This window comes from Anguilla anguilla, chromosome 4, assembly GCF_013347855.1.
Source record: "Anguilla anguilla isolate fAngAng1 chromosome 4, fAngAng1.pri, whole genome shotgun sequence".
NCBI classification, from domain to species: domain Eukaryota; kingdom Metazoa; phylum Chordata; class Actinopteri; order Anguilliformes; family Anguillidae; genus Anguilla; species Anguilla anguilla.
This window is the reverse complement of record NC_049204.1, coordinates 13,310,299-13,336,688: the sequence shown is the minus strand read 5'-3', so window position 1 is coordinate 13,336,688 and position 26,390 is coordinate 13,310,299. Positions and strand designations below refer to the sequence as shown.

At 39.5% G+C, this 26,390-nt stretch overlaps 1 protein-coding gene across 3 annotated transcripts; it reads right to left on the bottom strand.

The window, feature by feature from the left end:
• Positions 1–1,566: 1,566 nt before the first annotated feature.
• On the bottom strand, positions 1,567–22,202 carry stard3nl (STARD3 N-terminal like). 3 transcript variants are annotated; one of them, XM_035415384.1, is made up of 9 exons: positions 22,056–22,202; positions 12,324–12,631; positions 11,138–11,215; positions 10,804–10,881; positions 10,117–10,170; positions 9,901–10,018; positions 9,041–9,139; positions 7,043–7,098; positions 1,567–5,306 (listed from the first exon to the last, which is right to left on the bottom strand). In XM_035415384.1, exons 2-8 carry the CDS (start codon positions 12,525–12,527, stop codon positions 7,046–7,048), a joined length of 684 nt encoding a protein of 227 aa, XP_035271275.1. In that variant the 5' UTR covers positions 12,528–12,631; positions 22,056–22,202; the 3' UTR covers positions 1,567–5,306; positions 7,043–7,045. The 3 variants fall into 3 exon arrangements, with proteins under 3 accessions (XP_035271275.1, XP_035271276.1, XP_035271277.1); XM_035415385.1 differs by lacking the exon at positions 22,056–22,202 and adding an exon at positions 21,100–21,708; XM_035415386.1 differs by lacking the exon at positions 22,056–22,202 and adding an exon at positions 13,353–13,779.
• Between the last annotated feature and the right edge of the window lie 4,188 nt (positions 22,203–26,390).

Sequence of the window (26,390 nt, the reverse complement as noted above, 5' to 3'; positions counted from 1 at the left end):
ATATATTTATATGTTAATTTACACATGCTTTTCTATCTATCTATCTATCTGTCAAGTCTGTCTGTCTGTACGTCAGTCTGTCTTGTGTACTATTTTGACAAAGGGTTTTGACTGTGTGCATTTTAATAGCGTGTGCCTTTGTATTTATATATTTAATTAAGTTCCTTGGTTTTTGTTCCACTGTAAGCAACTCAATACTGCAACACTATTCAGTGGGATTAGTTACGTCATTTTCATACAGTATTTTTGACAGGTAGGTTGATCATGGATTTTTATTTTCTCGCCTTTTATTTATGCTTTAAACTTTCCAAATGAGATTATCAAATGATTTTTACTTTTACCATGAAAGAATAGGCAGGATGGAACTTCATTCCTCCAATGTCTCACTGAAACTTTCATCCACTTTCTCACCCGAGGATCTCATGCATTCTGACAGCAGTGTGTCCGTCCAGAGCACTGTCTTTTACATTTGTTCAGTGGAACACAAGACAGAATAAAAGTACAGAAAATACAAGCAGAACAGTCACCACACCACTGAAGGTTCAGCACTGTAGGTTCCCCTTAAAAACAGTGCATGCTCATTCGTCACATTTGTTAACAAATAAACATTATCTGTTCATTTCATTATTGGCATACATGTAAGCCACAGTACTGGACAACAGAATGACAAGTTAGACAACGTGATAAAGCATCGATTTGTTAGAGTGGACCAGTCGTAATACCAGTAGAGCGACTAACCAATACAGTACATCTCTAATGACTTGTGGAAATGTTTCTGACCTGAACCAGGGTTAAAAGGTTAGGCTTTAGTTTTCAGGGAAAAGGCTTTTTGGTTTAATTTGTAACTTATAATAAACATTATTCTTAAGCATATAAATCACTTAAAATCCACTTCATAGCAAGACACTCTGACACTCAACGTTAAATAAGTTACAATACCTTACAATTCACGTGGTTTTCTACTCAATAGAAAACGTCATTTGAATGAACTGTCTTTTGTAATGATCACAGTTTCCAGGTATGTGCAGTATATATTGTTGAGATTTTGAATAAACAAGAAAATCCAGACACATGCAAATCCAAGTGCAATTCAAATCCATGTTGTAGAAAAAGATAACGCAGAGGTTTTGCCACATTTCAAGACAGTGGTTTTCACTTGTCGAAACAAAGAGATTTTACATTCACATTAACCATGCCATTTGTGGGCAGGTCGGCTATAGAAAGATACTGTTTCCAAGCATCTGTACATTTCTGGACCAGCCGTGTGCAAACTGGAAACACTTCATGATCTTAACTACACAAAAGTTTTTGTTTGTTGCTGTCAAGTTTTGTCAGTTCCACTGAGGAAGCAATCTAAGTGAGTAACAGTAATGCTAAACTTGATGTCTGACCACTAACAGGTGGCTCATTAAAAATGTAAATGCTTTCACAATAATATTTCCATGAATTGATACGCATATTTTATGTTTTGAAATGGGTTTCAGTACTGTGGCTCCGTTGAATGACATAAAACTCAAACATGCATATCCTGTTGTAACACAAGAAATATACCAGTGGCCAAACAAATAGACATAAATATACTTTATTAATGGACGGGGACTGAGAAGCTGGACACAGAACATGCATTCATGCATTAAAGGGGGATGATTTCTCACCTCCTGCACACAATGTTCTCTTCCTGATATCTGTCCCTATATTACCACAGCGTCTTATCCACATTTTGTTTTCTCAAACACAACTATTGTCAATCAGGTACATTTAAAGCAATGAACAGTTTGGACACATGATCGTATGAAAATACAGACGTTTCTCACAGCTACGCTTCCGTCTAACCCTAAATCGCTCTTTATCTTTAACTGTGAATAGCAAAGTGATGTCCCTGTTGCAGTCGCTGTAATACTGGCATTGTGGGTTTTTTAAATTTTTTTTATCATATATTGAAATATGCATATATAACAAGCCTGTGGTTAAAAACTAAGGCCGGCAGCATTATGTTCAGCCGAGCCTCAACTTTAATTGTCATTTTGTTTCCCAAAATGCAAATGCAAACATTTTTCAGTGCTGTTTGAATAAACATACTTTCTGTAAGGATGGCAGTTTGGATACATGCACACCGTACAGTATATCAAAATGAATGTTATTTCATTTCATAGCTGTAGTTCAGAAGAAATGGAACAAAATAGAAAACTGAGAACCACTTTAAAAATGGCAGTCATTTTAGATTTACAGTGTAATCTGAGTTCATTATTCAATGCTTTACCAAATGCAGCTGAAATCTTTCATCAACGTGATCTACTGAAACTGAAAACAAAGATTGTTGAAAGGAAGACCTCCTCACACATTCACATTTTAGGGAGAGTTTAATATTATGTAAAATGTGCCATAGCTGCAAGAAACTTTAAGAACGAAAAGAATATTGTTAAACATTGTTATAAATGTTCCAAATATTTAGCACATTCATGCTAAAAGGTGCAGTCTCGTCATTCTATACGGGGACAATAGAAGCGTAAAGCATTTTCTCACTGAGGCCTTTATTCAATGTAAATCCAATGCATTGAATCCTTAACTTTGAGTAACAAAGCTGAGCAAAGGTTATTTTAAAAAATACATTTTAAATTATTAATTTCAATAAAAATCACTGAAATGAAAGCTATTCAAAGTCTGGGACAAAACACATTTCAGTTAGGTTAAGACCTAGCTTTCAGGAACAAACTGTTACGATTACCCTGTCGTAAGTTCAACAAGATTGTTTTGTCTCATTCAGAGATGACATAACATGGACATGTTGTGTAACACAGTTGTACTTCTGTTCATGAAAATAATGTGTGCCCTTCTGTGAATGAAACCCCCTTTAATTACACATTTCTCTTTATATTATGCTACAGTAAAGACAACTTACATTAAATGTGTTCATTCTGTGTGCCACAATACTGGCAACACTAACTCGCCAAAATGATTCCAGCTATATGCTTCAAAAATCATCTAAGGTCAAAATCACGAAGTCATGGGATCCAATTCACTAATATTATTTACCAATAATTTGGCATATACCATAATTTAGCAAAATTCCACGATTCCCTTAAAAAATTGTACTTCAGTATAAGAACTGGTTCTCTATTGTTTACAAATATGAAATAAGAACAGGCAAATTATTTTATTGGCACCTTGTAAATATATATATATATATATATATATATGATATACAATATATAGAAGCATGTAATTTACAGTATGCAAGTTAACAAGAAAGGGTTATTTTAATAGTAACCTCTAGATCACTTTAATTCTGCATATGATTCAGAGGGTTAACATGTTTTGAGAGGCATTTTTAATGAGAGTTTCTGCCGGGCCTCTTGACTTCATACTAATAATATGCTGTACCTACCTATGTAATAAAACATGTACAGAACTATCTGTTGGTGTATAGACAGGTGGTTTTCAAACGCAGCCCAAGGGGACTCCCGTGTATGCTGGTTTCCGTTCTAACCACAACTGCAATCCCAGAATTTTAACAAGCTGATCATTTTCCTTAATTACAACTTCTCATATTTTGAGGGATTATTTACCCTCTTCAACTACATTGTGTCAGAAATACCTATGCATGCCATGTGTGTAATGAAGTCCAATATTCACATTGCGCTATACTGCAAATGATAAGGCCTACATAAAGAGAGGTACTTTTAAAAACAAATAAAATTGAAGACTGAGGTGAAACAACAGGCTCCTAATTGGAGAAAGTATGGACACATGGCCAATAAAACTAGCCATTTGGTTGATATGAAAAAATCCAAAGACAAAGAAAATAATAACTAGTCAAACGTGCATTGTTTTCACAAAACACAAGTTTGGCTTGTAATCAAAGCAATTAGGGGCAAATTGATGAATCCTAGTCTTTAATGTGATCAGTTCAAAATTATTTACCTCTCTTTATGTAATCAGTTTCAAACTACATTGCATTACAGGCATTTAGCAGACCCTCTTATCCAGAGCGACTTACACAACATTTTCACATAGCATTTACATTGCATCCATTTAGACAGCTGGATATATAATACTGAAACAATACTGGGTACGTACCTTCCTCAAGGGTACAATGGCAGTGTCCTACCCGAGAATCGAACCTGCAACTTCTGGGTTACAAGCCCAGTTCCTTGTTACTTTTATTCTCCATGCATGCCTAGCAGTTTCTGCTATAATGTATCCTAAGAAGGCAAATAATCCCTCAAAACATAGAAAGTGTAATTAAGATAAATGAACAGCTTGTTAGAATTATGGAATTGCAATCGTGGTTGGAATGAAAATCAGCATGCAAAGGGGTCCCCCAGGACCGAGTATGAAAAACACTGGTATAAAAGACACCTGTGAGATGCCTGTGTTTCAGATATAGCGATAACAGTAGAACATATCCTCCCATTCAATGACGGCAGTCAAAATGCTTTACACAATTATTTTTAGGCAATCCCAGATTTGTAGCTTCCCTGTCTTTTTCAGTTAGAATGAATAAGTCTCGGATTCCACACACAACACGCAACATTAGCTACAGTATGCGATAGGGATTCACGCGGTCTCTGACGAGACGCGAGAGGAAAACGATTTGTAGAAGGGACCATGCATCGCTCAGCTTTACTGAGACTTAAGTGATATTTACAGTACGTGTTTACATGCACGCAAAGCTTGTCAATTTCAGCTTCGAAGAGCACACCGAGTTGCGATGATTATAATAAATAAACGTAAAAATAAAACATGCCAGTGTTTGAAACGGACGTTTTGCCGGGAGGATACAGGAGTTAAGACAACGCAGGTCCGTTCGAGGCATGCGTGGTAAATCCAGTGCGTCGCACTGCGTGCATCTTGAACTCTAAGGCGACTCCGTCCATCACAGTGTTCACAAGGCTTGTTTGTGAACTTGAAATAATAACCATATAAAAATGTAAACATCAGGAAGGGCTTACACGTGTGCCACAACACTGTTTCGCAATTTATTTTTTTTCCATTTTTATGTCTCGAGAGCGTAGATACTTCATTTCTAAAAAGGGATACACCTTTTTTTGTCTTGGTCTGGGGAAGAAAAGGTGAGAACATTGGACTGCGTTGGAAGTAAGTGCACTAATTGCAGGTTGAAGAATACAGTAGAGGCCGGAAGCAGTTGTAAGGCAGTGTGACCTTCCATGACAGGAGAGGATAGTGGTAACCAGGGCAACTGCAGAACGTGGGGCAGCCAATGTCGCTGGACTCTGGGCTTTCCAGACCTTGAGTCACTGGGCTGTCAATGACGGCAGGCTCCTCCCAATCACTAGTTTGTATTCCTTCAATTAAAACGAATGAATGAAAAAAGGTATGAACAAACCATGTTTAAATAAAAACTTAAAGTATACACACACCTATTAAAGTGAGTTTCACGCACATATTACAAACATTCATTTGCCTTTATTATTTGGTATACAAGAAAATGTGTTTAATTTGGAATTAATATGAGGCTGTCTTACCAATAATCAGGAGGATAGACACTGGACCGGCCAGAGGGGGGTTGCTAGTGCTCAATGAGATGAGGCTTATACACGGACTGAAATCTCTTCCCTCCCCAAGTGATGCAGAAATCATTTTTGTGCCACCCTCTGAGGCTTCCAGCCACTATTGCCACAGTATGGATTTGGCAACAGGCCATAGGGCCCCATCTGAACCCCAATCGTTTTTGCAGCCCCATCACATCGCTGAAATTTCCTTCAATTTGGACAAAGCAGACAAGCAAGCGCTGTCCTCAAATCTGCCCACGGCCAGCCATCGCCTATTTTTAGCGAGTGGTCCATCACCCAATCCAGTAGCTCTTAAACTTGGGGACTCTTGTGTATGCTGAGTTTTGTAACAGTCGATCTCCTACTCAAGTAAGGTTGAACACACATTTAAGTTCTTTCATAATTAGTTCCTTAAACTTGTTAACACAATGCAGGTTTGACTCATTATCATTGGCTTTGAATTCTTCATTGTCTACCAAATGGTTTGTTTTAGTGGCCAGGTGTCCACAATTTCACCAACTAGGAGGCTATTGATATTGATTCACCTCAGTTTTTAATTTGATCAGGTAAAAATTTTACCTCTTTTCATGTCATCTTCTGCAACATAGCACAATAAGCACAATGAGTACATCAGACTTTAATTCTTCATTGTGTTATAGCTGACACAAGTGCAGACCTTTGTTTTTGTGCATATCCCAGGTGTATGAGATGATGAATGCTGCCTATTTGTAAATTTTACGTGCAATCCTGTTCATGTGATTACCATAAGGAAATGGCCATGAACAAATTCAAAGAAGAAAAAAATAATGAATGCCAAAATGTTCTTGGAAACGTTCTTACACACAGTTTACAATTAAATGTGATCGTACCTGTGTTTTATGAATGAGGCCCAATGAAACCGTCCCTTAATGGGCGACACTGCAGCCATTTATTCGCCAAATTTCAGGCCAGTTCGAATCATCGCTAGACCGAAGGAGCCCGTCACTTCGCTGAAAACCAGGAGCCATCCAACAGCCCCAATATTTTGAATGCATATCTGAACACATGCACCTCATTAATTAGTCCCTCACACAAGCAGAGAAGAATACTGTAGCTCTAATGGCACCCTGCCGGGGAACTCAACGTTTATTTTCGGCAGGTCAGGCTGGCCGGAGGCACTTAAGCTCATTTCTGAAGTGCTGCACAATCGCAATACCTGGTAATCATTTCAGGATAAATGTATTCGATCGTGCAGAGCTGCAGATAAAACTTCTCTGGACTGAGTTGATGTAGGCTTGTGGCTAATGAGGTAAAATGAAGACCAAAGGATTCTCTGCACAAACACTAAAGAGTGGCAGGTGTGATCCAAGAGACCCATTTAAATTATTTATTTTTCCTAAATTTGATTGGGGGGCAGGTTTCTTTACCTTATTTATCCGATAATTCGGACACGCCCGAATAACTGGCAATAACGGCTTTCGCACACAACTGTGACTGTTGTAGCTATAAGACATACAATGCTAAAATGTGAGTGAATATATATAAATTACCTGCTAAATAACTGGCTTCTCGTGGTCATGTTTCTCCTCTATGTCTTCATCTGAATCTGCAAAAGAAAAAAAGGGTGGGGTATGGGTATGGGTCTTTCCAGAAAAGAAGTTCACATTCTTACACTGTAGATATGACACGTAGATATGTCTTATTGAAAAGAAAAATTAGGTGGAAGTATGGTAGAGCTTTAATGAAGGACATATGGGGGTGGCGTTTGAAGACAATTTCCCTGTATTTAAAGCAGGGTGAATCTGTACAGTTTAACTAAACATAAGACTCCATTGAAGCACAAAGAACTACCAGTCTACCACACACTCACTGTGACTACCAAGAGATGGAATAGTTTATATTGAACTGCCTAGGGCAATCATCAAATATTGTGCATTTATACAACCAAAAACCATTGTAAAAAACATCACTCACAGGTTTGCCAATACCCCACCCATGGACCTAAATTCATACACAGCTAAATCGGCCATTCCATCCACTTTCAAAAAAGCTATTTGTGAAACTGAAATTCATTTGCCAGCACATGGCTGCAAGTGCAAGTGATGACATCATAATGTAACTGCAAAATGTATGCAATAACAGGCAGTATTCCTTTTCTATTGATGCATTCAAAACCATAAAAGCCTCTACACATATCGCTTGCTGCATTTCAGTAAAAATTGTTCAGCTTAGCTTACGTCTTGTGCCTGCATGAATTTATTTCAATAATAAAAGTGGTCAGTTCAATTATCAATATACTGTATGCAAACAAAGAACAGAAGAACTTCCTGATTATAAATGGCCCGGTCTGAGAGATTCTGGGGTCACACAGAAGCCACATCCTTGAAACGGTGAAAGCAACGTGTGACCTCTCTTCCTGCAGACAGTTTCCTTTTATTACTGTGGTCTAACAGCACAGCAATTTGGTTGTGATACGACCAGAATTTCCCAGAAAAGATTTTTTTTTTTTTTTAAACCCAGATGCAAACATGGGTGAAAGGGGTCATATGGCAAAGTCAGTTAGAACAGCTGAACTTTGACTGAGTAACACAACTCTGTTTATTACTGTGGTTTAGCAGTTATTTTGTGTTGCATGGCAACCTGGCTGTGATACATCATGTATTACCAGGAAATGAATGAAAGCTAGTGGCAGTCAGTCAGTTGGAACGGCTGTATTTAACCAAATAAAGTAGTGGTCACAACACACATAAAATAAACATGGAAAATACAAACGCATGAACCTGGCAAGATGAACCTACTGATAATAGAACTAGAACTACAGACCCATTGTCCATTGAATTCCATTGCCATAAGCTTACGTGTTCCAACATATGTGCCAACTAACCACAAGGATGTGAGGACATGGGAAGTTGGAAGCATTGTAGCTTCCTCCGCATACAGTGAAACTGGCTCATGCTTCACACTTCTGCATTCCCACTGAGCCACAGGTGTGCCGAGTACAAATGTGCACTTGAAAACAAACAGTCGCTTACAGCAAGCATGGTGCTGGACTATTCAGCACATTTTAATACAATTTTACTACAATGGTACAGCAATGATTTGTGATTACTTAAAACCATTACTTTTCTGAATATTTTTGCCGATGTGAATTTATGTTCATAGTTCTGTATGTAAATAATCTAAAATAACAAAAGTACTAGTAATAATTTTAAATCCACCTTGTGCTCTGTTCTACACATTCTAGATGCTGTTTTAATGTCATGCTGCATCAGGTCAAGTGAACATTCACTGAAACACACACTTTCTTCACACTGCAGCTAAACAAGACTCCAAGGCTGAACAGAAAAGCTTAATGTCAACTGTCTGAAAAACACAGATTGAGCCAGCGCTGTTAAATACGAGACGGCTGAACCTTCTCAAGAGTCATGCATAACCATGCAATGCCACAGGCGTCCAGTAGACGGCAGTAAAAAAAGAAAAACATAATTACAGGAAAGGTATGAACGGGTAAAGAGCTCATTGAAAAGGCAAATTGACGAAAGCCTCACCTGCAACAGATTCGGGAGGGGAGTAGAACTGCCCATCTGACAGGGGCCCTGGATGCATGAGGGGGGCCCTCTCTGAAGTGTCTGTCACTGACAGCAACCCTGGAGAACAGACAAGAGGGTCACTTCAATGCACGCACTTCTCTATTTCAAAATACAGGCTGAATGAAAAGGATTCCTCTATCTTTATCTGTCTGTCAATCATGTCATGCACTGTGATATTAACACTTACAGTAAAACCAACTGACTACACCCACTGGCTGCAAATGACACACCTCACCATTTCGTTTTTGAACAATTCCGAACAAGGACAGCTTTTCGTCAACCTAAATTACAGTAGTGTTGGCCCTAACAATGACTGGACGGTTTCGTGCTTCTTCTATGCACTGAGGCTTGAGGACACTGCCAGTTGGAATTTGAATTTGAAGCAAGCCCACACAATTCCTTCAGGAATTGTAACCTTCCCAGTTTTTTGTGACACAAATGTATTTTCACTGTCAAACAGCTTATATTCGTAATTTAACCCACGGGATGATAATTAATTAAAAGACCATGGACTGGTAAGACAAAACAATGTCACAATTTGGATGTCAGGATAAAAAATATTGAGAATTGACTGAAAGTTCATTTCTGCACGTACAGTGGCTGATGTCAAATCAAATTAAATCCCACTACCTTTACCCAAGCCAGGTCCTGCACCACATAGTGGTTCCTCTCCACTTCAGATAAACTAGCTCCGCCAAACAGAGAGCAGCATATACACTAACACACTCCAAGGAGAAGGTGGAAGGCAAACTGGTTACTAATTCTGTGCATTAGAGCAGATATCTCTGTCTCCCGGCCTTACGATCGAGCAAACTCACGGTTTTCATCCTCTGCCTCCTGGGGCAGAACTTTGAAGTCCAGGAACCAGGTCTCGATCCAGGCCAGGATGAAGGAGATGATGGGCAAAAGGTACCCAAAGGCCCCCTGGGACAGGAGCTGTGAGACAGACAGCAAGATATGACATCACACAAGTCTGTAACAAGTCTGACATCACACCAGCAGTGGGAGGGGCTTTCTAACGGAGACACGCCTACCTTAGAGAGAATGACTTTCGCTATCAAGAAGGCACTAGTGACGGCTGTTGTTATCTGAAATGGAACAACAAAAAACATTTTCATCGAATGTTAGCAAGGGTTTGTTGTAATCGCAGCCTTGAATAGATAAACTCTTGTCCTTGGCCTTGAATCTTCCAATTACATGCAAGTATCCTTGTTCATAAACCAGCTCAGTGATAAAATAGTGATAACATTTCAATATGTAAAAGAAGTTACAGAACACTCTTGATGGAATCCAATGTGTTTTGTAACTGGTAAAATATACGAGGGCTTGACAAGAGCAGTACTTTGCTGTAAAAAGGTTTTTTTTAAATAATTTGATTTTTAAAAATCCTGAACCACTATAATAGACTTATGTTGTCGATTTTAGGGACTGTGATTTCTCGAGGCTGTACACCAAAATATCTGCTCTAATGCACAGAATTAGTAACCAGTTTGCCTATCCTATAAGGAAACCTTGTAAGTGCCCTCTAGAGGGAGACACACACCTCTACATACACTACTTCATTCAAAGCGCAAAAAGGTCTGGCGCTGGGCCTTAAAGCATTTAAATGAGTATTTATATTTCTAATAACTCGCAATATGACACGCATACAACATTCTTATTTATTTCATGCGCGTCATACTTTGACGGATGCCTTTTGTTGTTGTCATGACGGCACGTACCGCGATGGCCCACCAATGCCGCAGCTTGCAGACGGCGTAGGCCAGGATGAGAGCCGCAAAGCGGAACACCGCCAGGATCTGGAGAGACGGGTGCAAGGTTGAGACTCTACTGTCAATCACAAGCAGCTACTTATACATACTTACATGTGTAAGGAACATTATATAAAAGGAATATAACACAAACACACACAATGAAATCTGATCATTCTGATAAGACAAGACTGGACAATGTGCACACCCCCCCCCCCCATTCCCCCCGCCCCCCCCCTAAAAAAAAAAGCTAAAATGATTTACTCAGGGGAAAAGGTTTGAAGTTCAAACAGAAGATACTTACAAATATATCAAAAAATGAAGCGTGGTAATCATAGTGAAGGACTTCTTTATTCAGCTGCTCTTGGATTCCTCCATTTACCTACAGCGGGAAGCAAAGAAGGAAATTTTGACCATATATAGTTAAACTGCAGTATGAACAATGCAGTGTCAACAACACAAAATCCTAAGTTGACTAAATACAAAGCATAAATCAAACAGAGCACAAGGCAGCCTTCCAGGACCAGTGCAGAGCAGGCAGGTTTGGAAACACTGAAGAGATCAATGATCAACCGGACAAAAAAATAAAAAATAAACATTGGAAACAGGTGATGAGAATAAAGCAACAGACTAATGTTTCCAGCACGGAAGCAGTCAAGTTTTATAAATAGGTCAGGTGACATCATGGAATGGAAAAGGTAGCCTACAAGGGATACTCACTTACTAAAGATAACAGCCGAGGCTATATAAAGCACGCAGTGGTGCTAGATAAAAACCACAGGAAAATGGATTTGGTTTTTCTATGTTTGATTAAATATAAACGAATTTGTCAAATAATGTATTTTTTTCCCCGGGCCTCCCTTTTCTATGCTTCTACTACTTACCATCATATGATTGAAAGGATAAGCACTAGACTGCAAATTACTCATAATCTGCTACCAGCAGCCAGTAACCATACATACAAGGCAATTAACAAACTGCCAAATTTAAAACATCCATTCCAGTTGATTAACTGTCATTACCATAACTGTCTATTTCTTCAAATCAGCCATAGCAACTAGTGGATCATTGGTGAGTAGTGTTATGCTAAAGAAATTACTGAGGAAAAAAGCTAAAACATCAACAGCAATTTAGAATGTTTTCACTTGATTAAAGGACAGTCTTTTCTTCAAATCGGACATAGCTTTGCAACTCTCAATGGAGAGTAGTGCTATGCTAACGGAATTACTGAGTCGAAAAAATAGGACCAAAAGTGACTACCATTACCAGTATGGAATTACTGAGAAAAAAAATAAAATATCAATTGGAATTTCCAGTTTTATCTGTTAATTATGAGATAGACCAGTCATTTTATTAAAATCAATCATAGCTTTGCAACTAATGGATCAATGGTGTCATGCTAAAGAAATTACAGAAGAGAAAAACAGCGCAAATACTGCAAACCTATACAAACGACACTGTAAGCATGTTCAGACGGGGGAGATACGCACGTTGAGCTCTATGATCCAGAGCAGGGTGATGAAGAGGAGGTCGAAGGTGACGAAGAGGCAGAAGGTCCTCCTGACATCGGAGATGCACTTCTTCTCGCCGGCCTCGTAGGACTCGACTCGGGCGGAGAAGGAGCCGGGATTGATGGAGGCCAGGCCCCGGAGGGTGGCCCGCGAGTCATGGCTGCTGCTCAGCACGCTGTCCATGGCAAGAACCGGACCGTGTTCACTGCTCACCAGCACCAAGCTTGGACAGCATGGCCACTTCGGGCCTGGAACCGCGACCTGCTGGGCACTGGGGAGGGGTTCGGCTGTGGGGCATAAGGAGGAGGATGAAGAGACGGGTAGAGGGGGTAGAAGAGGGAAAAAGTGGGATTACTACCTCAGACAAAGCCGAACTAGCCCTCGCTGACTCATTCATTCTAGAATGCCCACAGTCGTGCTGCCAGGTGGCTCGGCTAGGCATTACAATCTGGATGTGAGGGTTTGAAATTTGAACCGCAGGTGGAAAATCGGATTGCAAATTGCTTTGAGTCAACAAGCTAAAAATTGCTTTGGGTCAATGTGCTAAATCTGTTTTGTATGTGCTAAAAATGAATAAGGCGGTTTTCTGGTTTTTTGGGCTACCACTTCAAAAGTCATGCGCTTAATGAAATTTTAAAGAAACAGAGAAACGTAACTTTCATTCACACTTTCTGCATAGGGGCTGAGATTACACAAGAAAAAAGGTTGGGAAAGGCAGTCCAGAGATTGTATCAATCTGGCACATAATGCGTAGTGTGAAATAAGAAACTAAATCGCCGTACGAAAAGCAGTGTAATAATGTCTTGTTAGGCTAATTCATGATATGTTACTACCACTGACTTCGTAAACTCAACAGTTCAGTCAACAAAGCACATTTAAACTACATAAGCCACACATTTTTCTGTAAATGCGCATCTACATTTACTTGATGACACAGACAAAAGCTGGTGTTACAAGTTCAGGAAGCACTCGCCCGCGAAGAGATTTGAACACAAGACTCTCACTCACCAAAGACTCCAAGTTGCTTCACTGGGACTTACTAATCGATCCACTCTAACAGCTCAACAGCCCTTGGAGAGGTGTATTATGTCACTCAAACATGAAGCCCTCAGAACGTTCTGTCTGATGCAAATAAAGTTCCTTAACCCATCCCTCCAGCTATTAAAACATTTGTGGTTTCTAGAGTAAATATGGAACTGGAATAAGGAAGTTTAGTGAACTGCAATAAACTGACAGTAAAGCCAATCATCTATAAGACTGCCAGGATTCCAGGCCAAGTCCACAATACTGAAATGCAATTATGCCAGAGAAAAGGTTGGGGAAGAACATTCAGAGTCCACAAACTGTCAAAAAGCTCTGTCACAGTCCAGGTATCTCCACTCCACACCAGTCATTCCAGGTGTTACAATATGCAGGTAGTTTACAGATTGGAATCCACATATTGGTAACTTCCAATCTGTATGCTACCTGTATCTAGTAACACCTGGAATGACAAGGTGGTGTGGAGTGGAGATGGTCACCGCATTCTTCTCGAAAAACGTGGAATGGCACAAAATTTCTACAGAGACCACCCTTTCTTTTATTTACTTTCCAGTGAACAGCCATTAAGTGAGTTATTTGTTTTTCAATCTCAGAAAATAATGCAAATGTATATTTAACACTGTATATGTATCTTTAAAAATTACACAAAAACCTTCACAACGATGTACAATATCAAATCTTTCAGTATTTAGTGTGTCCAGCCTTTGCCATCATTAGAGCTTCCAGTCTTTTTGGGAGACTTGCTTTGTGTTCTTCAAAGAGATCTGCAGGGATATTTTTCCAGGCTACTTGTAAACACCTCCGAGTTGGTTGCATTTTCTGCTTCTTTCAATCCAAGTAATCCCAAACACATTCAGTGATACTGAGGCCTGGAATCTGGTGTGGCCTGCATATGCACTAACATTTGTGTCATAAAGTTACATATTTATTCTGTGCCAAATGCGCTTGCTGGTTAAGAAAAGTTAACTTGTTAGTTGTTACTCCAAGTCAATAAATAAAAAATTGGCGGGATGACTGAATAGCCCCTACAGTTTTTCCCTTTAGTTTTTTAAATGTTGAAACTGTATAAATGAAAAATTCATAAACTCAGATTTTTTCAGTAATAGGAATGAATAGAAACAGTACTGAGAACAATATTCTGTCTCCGAGAGGCCTGTCATTGTCCCTGCTATTTTCACTGACGGCTTCTTTGTCCTCTCTTGTTATTCCAAAAACCATTTCCAGACACTGACTCAAGCTGCTCATCTACTTGACATGCTCTTTTATACCCCATTATAAATTAGAAGTAAAAGTAGTTCTTTTTGTCAACACTTAGGCTACAGTACATCTTATTTCCTGTTCTGTGTGAGATATAAAAAGTGTGATCATCCTCTTGACTGATATAGTGTTAATGCTCTATATTCCCATTTTCCGTACCTACTATTCCTATTATTCCTTCATATTCCTATTCAGTACAACAATGCATTTTCCTGACAGTGACTAGACAATGTGATGTAATGCCACCTTGCTGTAACCTGCGGTGGCATGAAATGCAATAGGCATTGAGTGTCAGACGCATGTGTCCATTGTGGTCGGAAACCCATGTGACAGTGAACGTGCCTTTGTTTCAGTTTTGCCCATGTCGCGCCAGCAGGGTTGGACTGTGATGCGACTGACGTCTGTGCAAGGGTTCACTACACTACGACGCGATTTCCGTTTCACCCTTAGCCTTCAAAGGTGTGAAGTTTTTTTTTTTTTTTTTCAAGAACTCGGCCCTTTACCATTTCACAGTGCCAAACTTAGCCACGGGTACTTCAAACGCACGACTCCCATAAGCGACGCCCTGTGGAAATTTAGCTCGCTATCGTCTGACACCTGCGGTGGCTGACCCTGTTAATCATTATTCAAAATGATATCATTCAAAATGCCAAAGGCAATGACTGGTTGGCAACCTTCATTAAAATCTTGAGCAATTTGCCTCATCACATAATAGCGCAAATAACCGGAAAATCTGGCAGATACCAAGGCTGGGTTGAAGAGGTGGACAAAATGTTGCAAGTCCTATTTGCTACCAAACAGGCAAATTTATGGTAGCCCAGACATATACGGGCATACAGAATTATACAGATAGAAAAGAAACGAGAGACACTCACTGAACAGGGTATTGTGCCACCAGGTGTAGCCAGAATGGCCTATGTGCACCATGACAGTGTCTACCAGAGTCTGAAATAGGAGGAATATGATACCACATTTCCATTAGAAAAGATAATCGACTTATGCTTACTTGATTGGAAAATGCTGCTTCCAGAGGGCTATGACGGCACCCAAATCATGGCAGGAATGCACCCCACATAATTACAGGAACATCAGAACCCTTTACGGCTGGGATACTGCTATTTCCATATTTGTTTGTTACCGTTTGTACAGGAAATGACATCAATTTTACTCAATATTTTGGTCTGAAAAACATTGTGATGGCATTAAATAAATTCTAAACATTCTTTATGCTAAGAAAATGATATTACAAATATTACAAATACTTTTGACTTCACAAGTGTTCTCTACGTCCTATTTATTGAACATTAAACATAAAAAGCCATATTAATTGAGCTGAGAAATCTCCAGAGCAGATCACCCTCTTGCCTTACTGGTTCCTCTGCACTGGCCACAGACTGAGGCTTCTCCAGGCTAAATGACAAGTCGGCAAAATTTCTGCAATAATTAGCTGGCTCACAGATGTCTTAGCAATAACTGACACTAGCTTACATTTAAATATGTGGCAAGTTAGCTTTTTAAGCTGTTTGTGACAGTGGAATGGGAATTCTGCTAGCCCTTGAAACAACAAATAGTTGTGCACCTAGCTAAATTAGCCATAGGCCTAATAGGCTATAACTTGCACCCCTCAATTAGTATCCTAAGCTAGGCAAATCTGTTAGTTAGCATTGTCTCAATAGAAAGGCTAGATAACAAGCAAACTAATTTGTTCATTTAGATTCCAAAAGCACTAACTGAATGAAACTGGCCAATTGGTTAAAATCAGATGACACGTCACCACACATCTAACTTGCTAACCACTAACCTTGTATTAAAAAAGGCTCTCTACATTCTGACCAATGTAACAAGGAACATGTAGCTGAAGAAAGTGGGACGATCTGAAACACTTGCCTGCGAGTCACCACCTAATTTATTTCACACACACAGAAGTTCTGCCCACACAGAACTACAGGAAATAGGCTATAATGCAAATTTGAAGAGAGGCATATCTTTCTCTGATGACAGAGACAACATGTGGGTGCCTATGTGTTGTTGGAAGTAACTTATGTACAGCAAATTACCCACCCTTTCCTGGTGGGAGAAGGACAATAGAGCTCCACTCCTCCCAGTCATACTCGGTGGGTACCAAAGCTGAGGTTAAGGCTTAAATGTGTATCCATATGGTCCAGTCTGCACTCAGGAGTCTTTGGGATTTCTTATCAAAGTATTTAAAAAATAGTCAGCCTACATCATTTCTTGTATAAGTCAAAGCGGCTTTAACTCATTCCTGATCATGACTTTGCAGGAAAGACAGTGAATGCTTTTCATGCAGAGTTGAGGCAATCTGCCTATAGACAGAGTCCATCCACTGAATCCTTTCAAAAGAATTTGGGGGAAAAAGTTAATGCAGGTCATGTGTCCAGTCAGGGCTCTGAAGTTCATAAGCTTTGAGCTTCCTTTACTGAGCAAGCCTAATTCTCATTTTACAAAAGGTCAATTTGTGGACATTGGACATTGACAAAACAAAAAACAAAAACAAAAAGGAATCAAGTTTAAAGGTCATTCTGGCCATCAAACACAGAAATGAGAATTCAACTGAAAATTCCACTGGCCTAATCTTTCAAAGTTTCAAATGACACTTGAGGCAGTGCTAGTGAGATCTTTATGGATTGTTAACAAAATTTTAAAAGCAAAAGCAGGAAGCAGAATTGCAAGTACATGAACATGACAAACCAGAATGTAAAATGTATTAATAAACTTTAGTGTGGTTGTTTCAGCAGCTGTTTCGTCGTTACCAGATGAAAAAGTAAATAGAGCTGTAGCATCTTAAAACTTTACCAGTGCAATCCAATGACCATTACAACCCAATGTGATTTTGTAGACTTTCGAATAGTGGCACTAGGTCACCAAATGATGCCTAGATCACTTCCAAACATCCAGAAAAAAGCACCAAATTGAGTGTTGAATATCTCAGCCATTAACTGGTGTATAGAAATGACAGAAAAATACAAATAATGTTGGAATGGCAAGTTAAAGGTAGCTTAAAAGTTGAAGGAGTATTATGACGTTTGCAGTAGGCAATTATCTGAAAGGTAGCAACGTTGTGAAAACATCTTGAAAATCATTACATCTATTGGCCCTGCACACAGACAGACACACATCCACCACCCTGCTAATCCACACACCTAATCATGAATGCGCATCAACATTTCTAGCTACAACTCCCAAGGATTAAAGGGGGAAAAAATCTCATGACTGAAACAGATTAAAGGGGAAAAAATCTCATGACTGAAACTTTGTTGTTACACAAAGTTATTATTATTAGTACTATGTAGCCTACTGCATAGAGGTGGAAAATGTTCAGATGCACCCACTTCATATTAAAATAACCCCATATTATGTGCATGTGTATTTGTTGTATTTTTTGCAGAATTTTTTAAAACGTTTTCAGTATTAGCCTTGATATACAGTAAAAGGAAAACACAAGCATCAAATAACACTAAGTTTTATGAATAAAGTGCTTTTGCATTTTATCCATGAAATTTTGCTTCAACACTCTTCAGTATACTCTCTGTCTCTGGGAAAACATGGTGATGCCATGCCTGCACACATATAGGCCTAATGCTTGCGCACTGGACACAGTCAGTTGTGCAAGCGCATGCTTGTCCTCAGTAATTTTCTTACTTGAATTAACCAAATGTACGGTGAATTCTATCATAGAGCTTCTCCACCCTAGCGCCCCAGTGGTGGAACAAACTCCCCGTCCCTCTTCGAACCACTCCCTCATTACCCATCTTCTGCCATGGTCTGAAGACGCATCTCTTCTGACTGTACCTGGACAAACTGCCACCACTCTGCGGATCATTTCACTTAAATTCCCCTCTTTCATTTCCGTCAAAACATCTCCTAATTTCCACCCCTCCAGACCTATGAATTCTGGCATTTGCTCACTAGGTTATCAATCCATTGTAAAAAATAAATAAATAATAATAATAAAGCCCTACTACAGGTTTGCAGTATCATTACCTATTAGGACAGAAACTGTTTAGAAGCACAATGCCAAAAAACGGCTGCTGAGTATCACATTGTTCTTAAGCCATGTGACTTCCCCTCAACTTCCACATACTCCGGGGCTTGGCAGGACTCACACCATGATAAACTATTTCTCCCAGCTTGGTAAACAAGATAAAGAGCATTCTGATGGCAGTCTCAGGAGGTTTAGTCAGATTCAGTGGTAATCTACATGCTGTACCAGCATTCTGTGGCTTAAATTCCCAGCAAACCTGTCTTAGTTCAACCTTCATATCACATTTTCAAGTGATTTCATTTCTAGTGGTTTATAACCAAAAAAATGTACTTTCTTTTGTGGCTTAAACTTCTAATTTGCTCCATAGTAAGACAATACCACCTTAGTAACACAAAAGTACACTACTTATAAGCAACAAAATAATAATTTTGTGGGAAAAAAACAGTAATCAGTAACTTTCCGAACCATTTGCCATCAGCATTGTGATTAAATGGTAAGAGCAAAAGCATGGTACCTGTAACAAGTCAGGCTTCTTGCGGGTGCTAGAAATCCTTGAAAATGCTTGAATTTTAATGTGGTGTTTTCAAGGTTGGGAAAGTGTTTGGATTTGGAATAAATCGCTTGAAAGTGCTTGAAATTTGTTAATGTAATTATTGTCATAATAAGAAATCGCAATCTGATTGAATGAATTCACTTTGGATAAAGAAATAAAATAAGTCAGAGAGACCCAATTGATTGCTTTTGCCCACGGCTCCTCTCTGATCTGTCGGTCTGTTTTTGATGAGTGTGGCTTGCGAACCGGCGGGTGAAGGGGAAACCGCGAGCAGGCAGCGGCATCAATGAAAATATGCCAGGAGCAAGTTGCAACCAATAAACTGCATTAAGTAGTGTTGCTATCGTATAGGTAATCTGTCTGCAATGCACATGTGGACCTTTTCCTGCTTTGGCACACTGTGTAGGCTAATGCCACCGAAAAAGATACCATTGACATTGAGATCATTGACACAAATAGGCAGAAAAATTATACTGAGGTTAACTTAATGTATTTTCCTTCATACAGCTGTTGCGAAGCAGTATGTTCTGTTTTTATTGTTCTGTTTGATCTGTGCTGCCAATATGAAACAGTTTTCTGGTACTATAGGTGCACCTACATGACACTACACATACTGGCTCAGCCAGGTTAGGACTATATAGGATGCCAAATGAAGTCTACATGGCATGCTCTCACAAAACATAATTTTGCTTGTTAATAGCACAATAACCATAGCCATAGATTTCGGGGGGGGGGGGGGGGGGGGGGGACAGGGGATAAGTCCCCCTCAATATTTAGAATTTTGTGTTTTCCTTTACATAGGCCTAAATAAAGACATTTCCACCGTAAATTGATGCAGAAAAGGCACAAATTGGTGCAGAAAAATTCACCAAAATGCAGTAAATGAAGTGTTTGACGCTCAAAATTTCCTGGGGGAGGACCCCCAGAACCCCCACTTAAAAGTGGGGGGGGGGGGACATTAAGCGAAGTGCTGGAAAAGCTTTGACAGTGCACCTTGAAAGTTCTTGAAAAGTGCTTGAATTTGACTTTTGAAAAGGTACAAGAACCCTGACAAGTACTCTACCCACGGTGGTGATAGAAACCTCATAGAGGCATCAATTACAAAGATAAGACGCTCAATTCTTAGTTATATTAGTGATTTACGTTTGAAACAAACAAACCAGACAGCTTGACCAAAATCAACTTCTCAAACACTTTGTATAATGTAGGGCCACACCGTGGATTCATTTTAAGTATGCTAAGTTCACCCTAAACAATACCTCGAGCAACAAGGCAAGAATTCCACTGTTCCTGTCGCGTCACTGAGGACACCCGTAAAGAACACCTCGGGCAACAAGGCAAGAATCCCACTGTTCCTGTCACGTCACTGTTGCATACTTTGCTTACATTGTGAGGGCTACATGCCGATTTATCATGGTGCCATGAGAATTTTAAATTTGTAATTTAATCTGATTGTGGCAGTCTTCAGAAGCAGACAGAAGTGTGGGCGGGGGGACTTGTGGGGATGAGGTGGAGTTGATAGTGATACTCCATAACATGCAGGTAAAAGTACAAAGGAGACAGTAGAAATGCAAAAGCTAAAAGCCAGCCAGTAAAGATACTTACAGTTTTCTGGCCTTGGCTTAGTGTGCTGTTATAGGCTATTTGTAGAGAATCTCTGATAAACTCCTCTACAAATAGCCTATAACAGCACACTAAGCCAAGGCCAGAAAACTGAAAGTATCTTTAAAAAGGATAACTAACTTTATAAAGCCAATGGATGAGTATGCAACACAATTAACAAGTTACTGTTAATACTATAAACAAATGGTTTATTTGTAGACAGCATCATAGCTAAGAACAGAGGTTAAATGTCAATGATACTGGACAGATGCGAATGTTCTTGCGAACATTCTACTTACCTATTGGAAAATGCAAATTTGGAAAAAATGCCTGCAAGTCGAAAGTGACTCCCACTTTAAGCTTTAAATACAAGCGCTCTCGATTGTTTTTAGATCTAACAAGTTCTCACGTAAATCGAATTGCTATGCAAGAATTTCCCGGAAGAGATAATCATTTTAAGAAATTAAAAAGATAACCAAATCCAAGCTACATATGATGTACATAAGCTGCAAAACGACAAATTGATACAATATGTGGCTATTTCTACGCGGATACAGTTCAGTTTATTCCAATAACATTATGTATAGCAGCAGGTTCTTGAATTTGACTTATGAGGAAGTTGCCTTCCACGACCTGCTGAGCAATGTGTGAGATGTCTCTTTGCAGACGACGATAATGTTATTCCTGATAAACAGCATTACACGTAGACTAAGCTTGTTCAATAATAGCCCGAACTGAATAGACCTCCAGTCCTCATCTAACTGGTTCTTGTTTCGATATCATCGTGCAGGAAGGATTGCCTTGTTCGATTCATGGCAAATTAAATTAACCTACGTTAGGCAGCCAACTGAATAACAAAACTGGTTCTGCGCAAAATGCAACTATCCAACGTTCGCCAAATTATACCCCCAGTGTAACAGCGTACAAGGTTCACTGGAATTCTTTAACGTTACATCATGATGGCCCGCTACTACAGTGTGGGGTTCGCTGAGTAATAGCAAGCTAAATGTTAGCTAGTCAGCAAAGGCACAGTCACTGTTATTATTATTTCATGAAATACGATGACCAGTTAATGTTGCCTGCTTGACTATATAAGATATCTTACGAGCTTGCTAATGCATTCTTGGTCGAGTGATGCGAAATAAAGCAAGCTCAGTGTTCAGAGTGGAAATTCGTTCGGACAACTTTTATTTAACGTTAGGCACCCTCGCTGGATATATAGAATATAAAATTCACTATAATATAAATTCCTTACCTCAGGTAGCTAGCCAGTTATCCAGCTACCTACAGATCAGTGACTATCCAGTAATTTTCCAGATGTGCAATAATATTATGGATTATCACTCCCAGTTCTTCCACGATAATACAAGACTATGCCTGCACGGCTTCACCCTTGTTTCTATCGGAAAGGAAACAGGGGGACACACTATGGAGGAGGGGAATCGAGGGAATTCACTTTCGCGTAGGTTCATGGGAAATGTAGTTATTAATGTAGAAATGTAAGCGTGTGGTGTCCGTATAGGCCAGAAGACTAGGAACACTACTGAAAAATGGACATGTATCCAGTAGTTGTGTTACTATTGCTCAGAAAAGATTAAGCATTATGCTTCTGAGGACAGAGGGCCCGTGTGGACTGAACATGACCATACTATATAGCTAGGACCTCCCTTGTGACTAAGTCTTAAAAACTTTGCAGTTGGCTACCCAAGGCCAGGGTGCCATCATGCCCTTTTTAGAACAAAATAGGCTGTGTGCTTCCTGAGCTGCAGCCCAACCTGGGACCCAGAAATATTGCTTCTAGGTGTCACCATTAAGGTACAAAAGTCATTTGGTTCTTTCCGAGAACTGCTCCCATAGACAGACTGTTATTCTTTCTGGGTTTCATTCCTGACATGTCCTTGATTTTGTGCATTTTATTTTGCTCTTTGATTATGTGTAAAGCAAAGATTCAAAGAACTTGCTACCCCCACCCACACCCCTCCATCATAATTTTAGGTAGAATATAAAGAATGCAGATTTGAAATGGAAAGAACTGTTTTTCATTTCAGACTGAAAAAAAATATGTTGTTGATCCTTGAGTCAATATTTAATGGGAGAAGCTTTGGCAAAAATTATGAAACGCTTTGGATAAATCTATAAATTTGCACACTGGAAAGGTACCATTTTTTCCCTTTCTTTTTGAAAAGTTTGTTCATGCTCTGGTAACTTGAATGGGGAGTATTGATGGAAAGCAATGGTCAAGTCTTGCCACTGATTTTCAATCAGATTCCAGTCAGGACTGAGGTTTGATTGGGTCCCTCTAGAACAACTGGGTGGTTTTGGCTTCTGCTTTGAGCCATTGCCTTACTGCACGGTGAATTTATAGGTCAAAATTGAAGTATTTTCTCCTCTGCTGTATGCCTGTACTTCATTCCATTCGTCAGGCACTCAGTCCTTTGAAGATTTCCAGTCTATGCTGCAGATATCATCTCTATTATATGATGCTGCCTCTCAATGTAGCAAAAGTTAGAATGATGTTGACATGGTTGTGCAGATACACTCTGTAGGGTTTGCATGAGATATGATGTTTTGCCATTAAGTTTAAATGTATTCTTATCTAATCATAAAACAAACAAACGAACAAAAAACTTTTATACTTTAATTTAATCTCAATATGGAATTTAAGTAACTTTACATTGAAAACATACAGTTAAAATGGCTTCATTTAATTTGATGTAATGTATTTAATAACTTGAGTACATTGCTGCTGTATTTCAGAAATAGTCCTTTGTAAGATTGAATAGTGCCATTGTACAGTATATCAATATGTAGACTTGCTAACATTATGATTCCAATGCAAGGAAATGGTGTTAAACAAAAATGTCAGAGTCATTCTATTTTGAAATGTGTGGAATTCTCAGTAGCCCTTCCTAAATGTTGTGGGTCCAGGCTATTGGTAGTTAGCAAAGTTGACACATTGTGTCTATGTAATTTGTTTTCCAATAGATATTAGTAAAATGTGCATTTCAGAAAAAAAACTGTACCTTGAGACCATACTGAACAAACATAATACCACAGAATTCACACAGCTTGACAAAGCGTGATATGAGTGTTAACAGCAGAGGGTGCTAAAGCTCTGATATTACCAAAGGTGGTGCATCATTCTGCAAAGGAAGCTTATGTATTTTTAATGTGGTTGATACATAAAATCATTGGTGAATTCAATTACCGTACTGTTTCTATAGCATGTATCTTTTTATTTACCTTACTCAGACTTACTGTAGGGTTATATCTGTATTCTCACAATTGGGGCATTGGGAGAAGTCAGATCAGGGAGACAATGTATAGCAGTGCAGGCTCAGCATTAGCAAAGTCAATATTTCTTATAAGATTTGTTAGTTAAATAAGGCCCCTGAATTGCATGTAGGGGAAATGGGTTCATATTCATGGTTCAGAGCTCAGGGGTCTGCCAGAGTTGCAAACGGTGCTCTCAGGCGAACCCAGCAGTGGCGCAGGGGCGTTCCAACTTTGGATGCATGCAGCAAAGAACGGCTTGGATGAGTCCGGAGCACAGGTGCCAAAGCCATCACGCTGACCACAGAGTCACTCGGCCAGGGCCATTATCATAACGTCCAGATCATTTCAATCCAATGAATATTAATACGACAGAGAATAAGTAACATCCCACATTTGTTTCCACTCTTTTGCCGAGCTTGCTGAGAACTGCTGTTCACATTTCCAGCACCGGTTTAAGCGCACGCGATGACAATGGCAAATCACTAGGCCACGGCTTCCAAACAGGACAACCTGCTGCCATATTAATTTCCAAATACGAGGAGTCATGGTCAAAGCTGACATGTGAGATGGACTGAAGGACATCATTACCTTAAGAAGTTTATCAGACATAATAAACTCAGGGTTAACTGACCATTTTATTATATAATGCTTTGATCTGTGCAGTAGTTACAAAAAAACCTAAAAAATAGTCGTCTAATATTTGATATATTTTTATACGCCTATTTCCATTATGGTGTTCCATGGGAGAATTTATAAATTTTGTGATTTATGATTGAATCTATTTTAGCTTTGAATAATACTGAGTAATTCTCTCTTTGGTAAACTAAACTGAGGGCTGCAGGGTACAGGGTTTGTACAGTATATGGTCATCTCTGGAGCATAGCCAAGACATGAAACATTTTCAATACCAAGAGGATTTCAGATGAACCCAAAACCAGGCACTGCAAAGCCACCTCTAAGCTTTTACAACTGTCAGTTTTTCATGCCACATTCTTCTTCTATGAGCTCCACCAAGAATGAAATGACGACTGCAGCAGTCTCCCTAACCTGCTGGCGCTTGGTGGCTGGCTTCATGGGCAGAGGACAAGAGGGTGTGTGGTCCCGTCTCCTTTTGGCCCTCCATGCACTACTGGGAGGGAAAACAGGCCGTGGGCCCAAGCTTTCCCCATAACGCCACCAGAGTGTCATCTGCAAGTGAGCGCCCTGCAATAAAAACCTCGCCCCCGCAGCATCTCGCGGTCACAGCCGTAGATTTATCCCTTGCAGGACCCCTGCCACGGACAAAGAGTTATTGCTCATTACAAATAATGAAGCCTGCGAGTTTCCCTAGCTTATCAGCTCTATAAATCCAAGGTCTGGTGTTCATTAGTAGAGCAGTCTGAATGATATACTCATTGCGCTGGATCTACCATCGGCCAGAGTCCTGACCCAAAGCTAACGCGGCCAAATCACATGGCTTGTGGTGCCCACTCGCTCCCAAATGGGTTTTATTTATTGTTGTGAGTCATGCTAAAGTCAAGCAGTCATAAAAGGTTGCCTGTAAAGATTGATTCCGCCTTTCGTGGATCCGGTTGAGTTATACCATTTCATAAAACTAACAAATGACCCCCATCACAATAACTGCCTTTACAAGGCTGTGACTTCGCAAATGATTATGTCATGGTTTCATTTAATCTTGGGACACAGCATCCTGAAAAAAATCCATGATTGTTGCCTCGCCCATGAAAATTTGCATAATGAAGTTGAGATCACCTGATTATTTATTTTCAGTATGACCCACAAAACTACAAGACTCAGCATGGCTTGGTTGAATTTACTGAAGCGTGAGTGAAAGTTGTGACAGTATATACTAATGAGTGCTGAGTAAACAATTGATCCTGGTCTCCTGTTACCATCTTAGGATGGTCAGTCACTGAGCCTCAGCCCTCTGTGAAACTGCAGTGTACATGCAAACTGAGCTGTAACGTCTACGTAATACATAAAGCAATTTAAGGTGGATTCAGCCACTGACACTTGACACATGAAGGGTTGTAACCAACTCATTGCCAAACTGATGCCAGTGTGTTTTATGTTATAAGCCTAGCAAACCGATTATTTAAAAAGGGAACAAGTACAAAGCTACTGATGCTGGGCTAGGGTATATAAATGTGGTGAGCTCACCTTTTTGATAGGTCCACTTGATACAGGTTAGTCATTGTAAATGATTAGTTGCTATACAGAAGGGACAGTCATGAATCATCAATAATTTTAAAAATCTCAATCAGTTTTGTTCAGTTTCCAGAATGCCCTATCCAAGAGTCAGTAACTGCTTTTT

What these genes read in the sequence shown, in the direction of transcription:
- stard3nl (XM_035415384.1), bottom strand. Translation starts at nt 12,527, where the DNA reads ATGGACAGCGTGCTGAGCAGCAGCCATGACTCGCGGGCCACCCTCCGG. An exon ending in CTTCATTTTTTGATATATTT is followed by an intron (nt 10,882 to 11,137) that starts GTAAGTATCTTC and finishes CCGTCTCTCCAG; the next exon opens with ATCCTGGCGGTGTTCCGCTT. An exon ending in CGAAAGTCATTCTCTCTAAG is followed by an intron (nt 10,019 to 10,116) that starts GTAGGCGTGTCT and finishes TCTGTCTCACAG; the next exon opens with CTCCTGTCCCAGGGGGCCTT.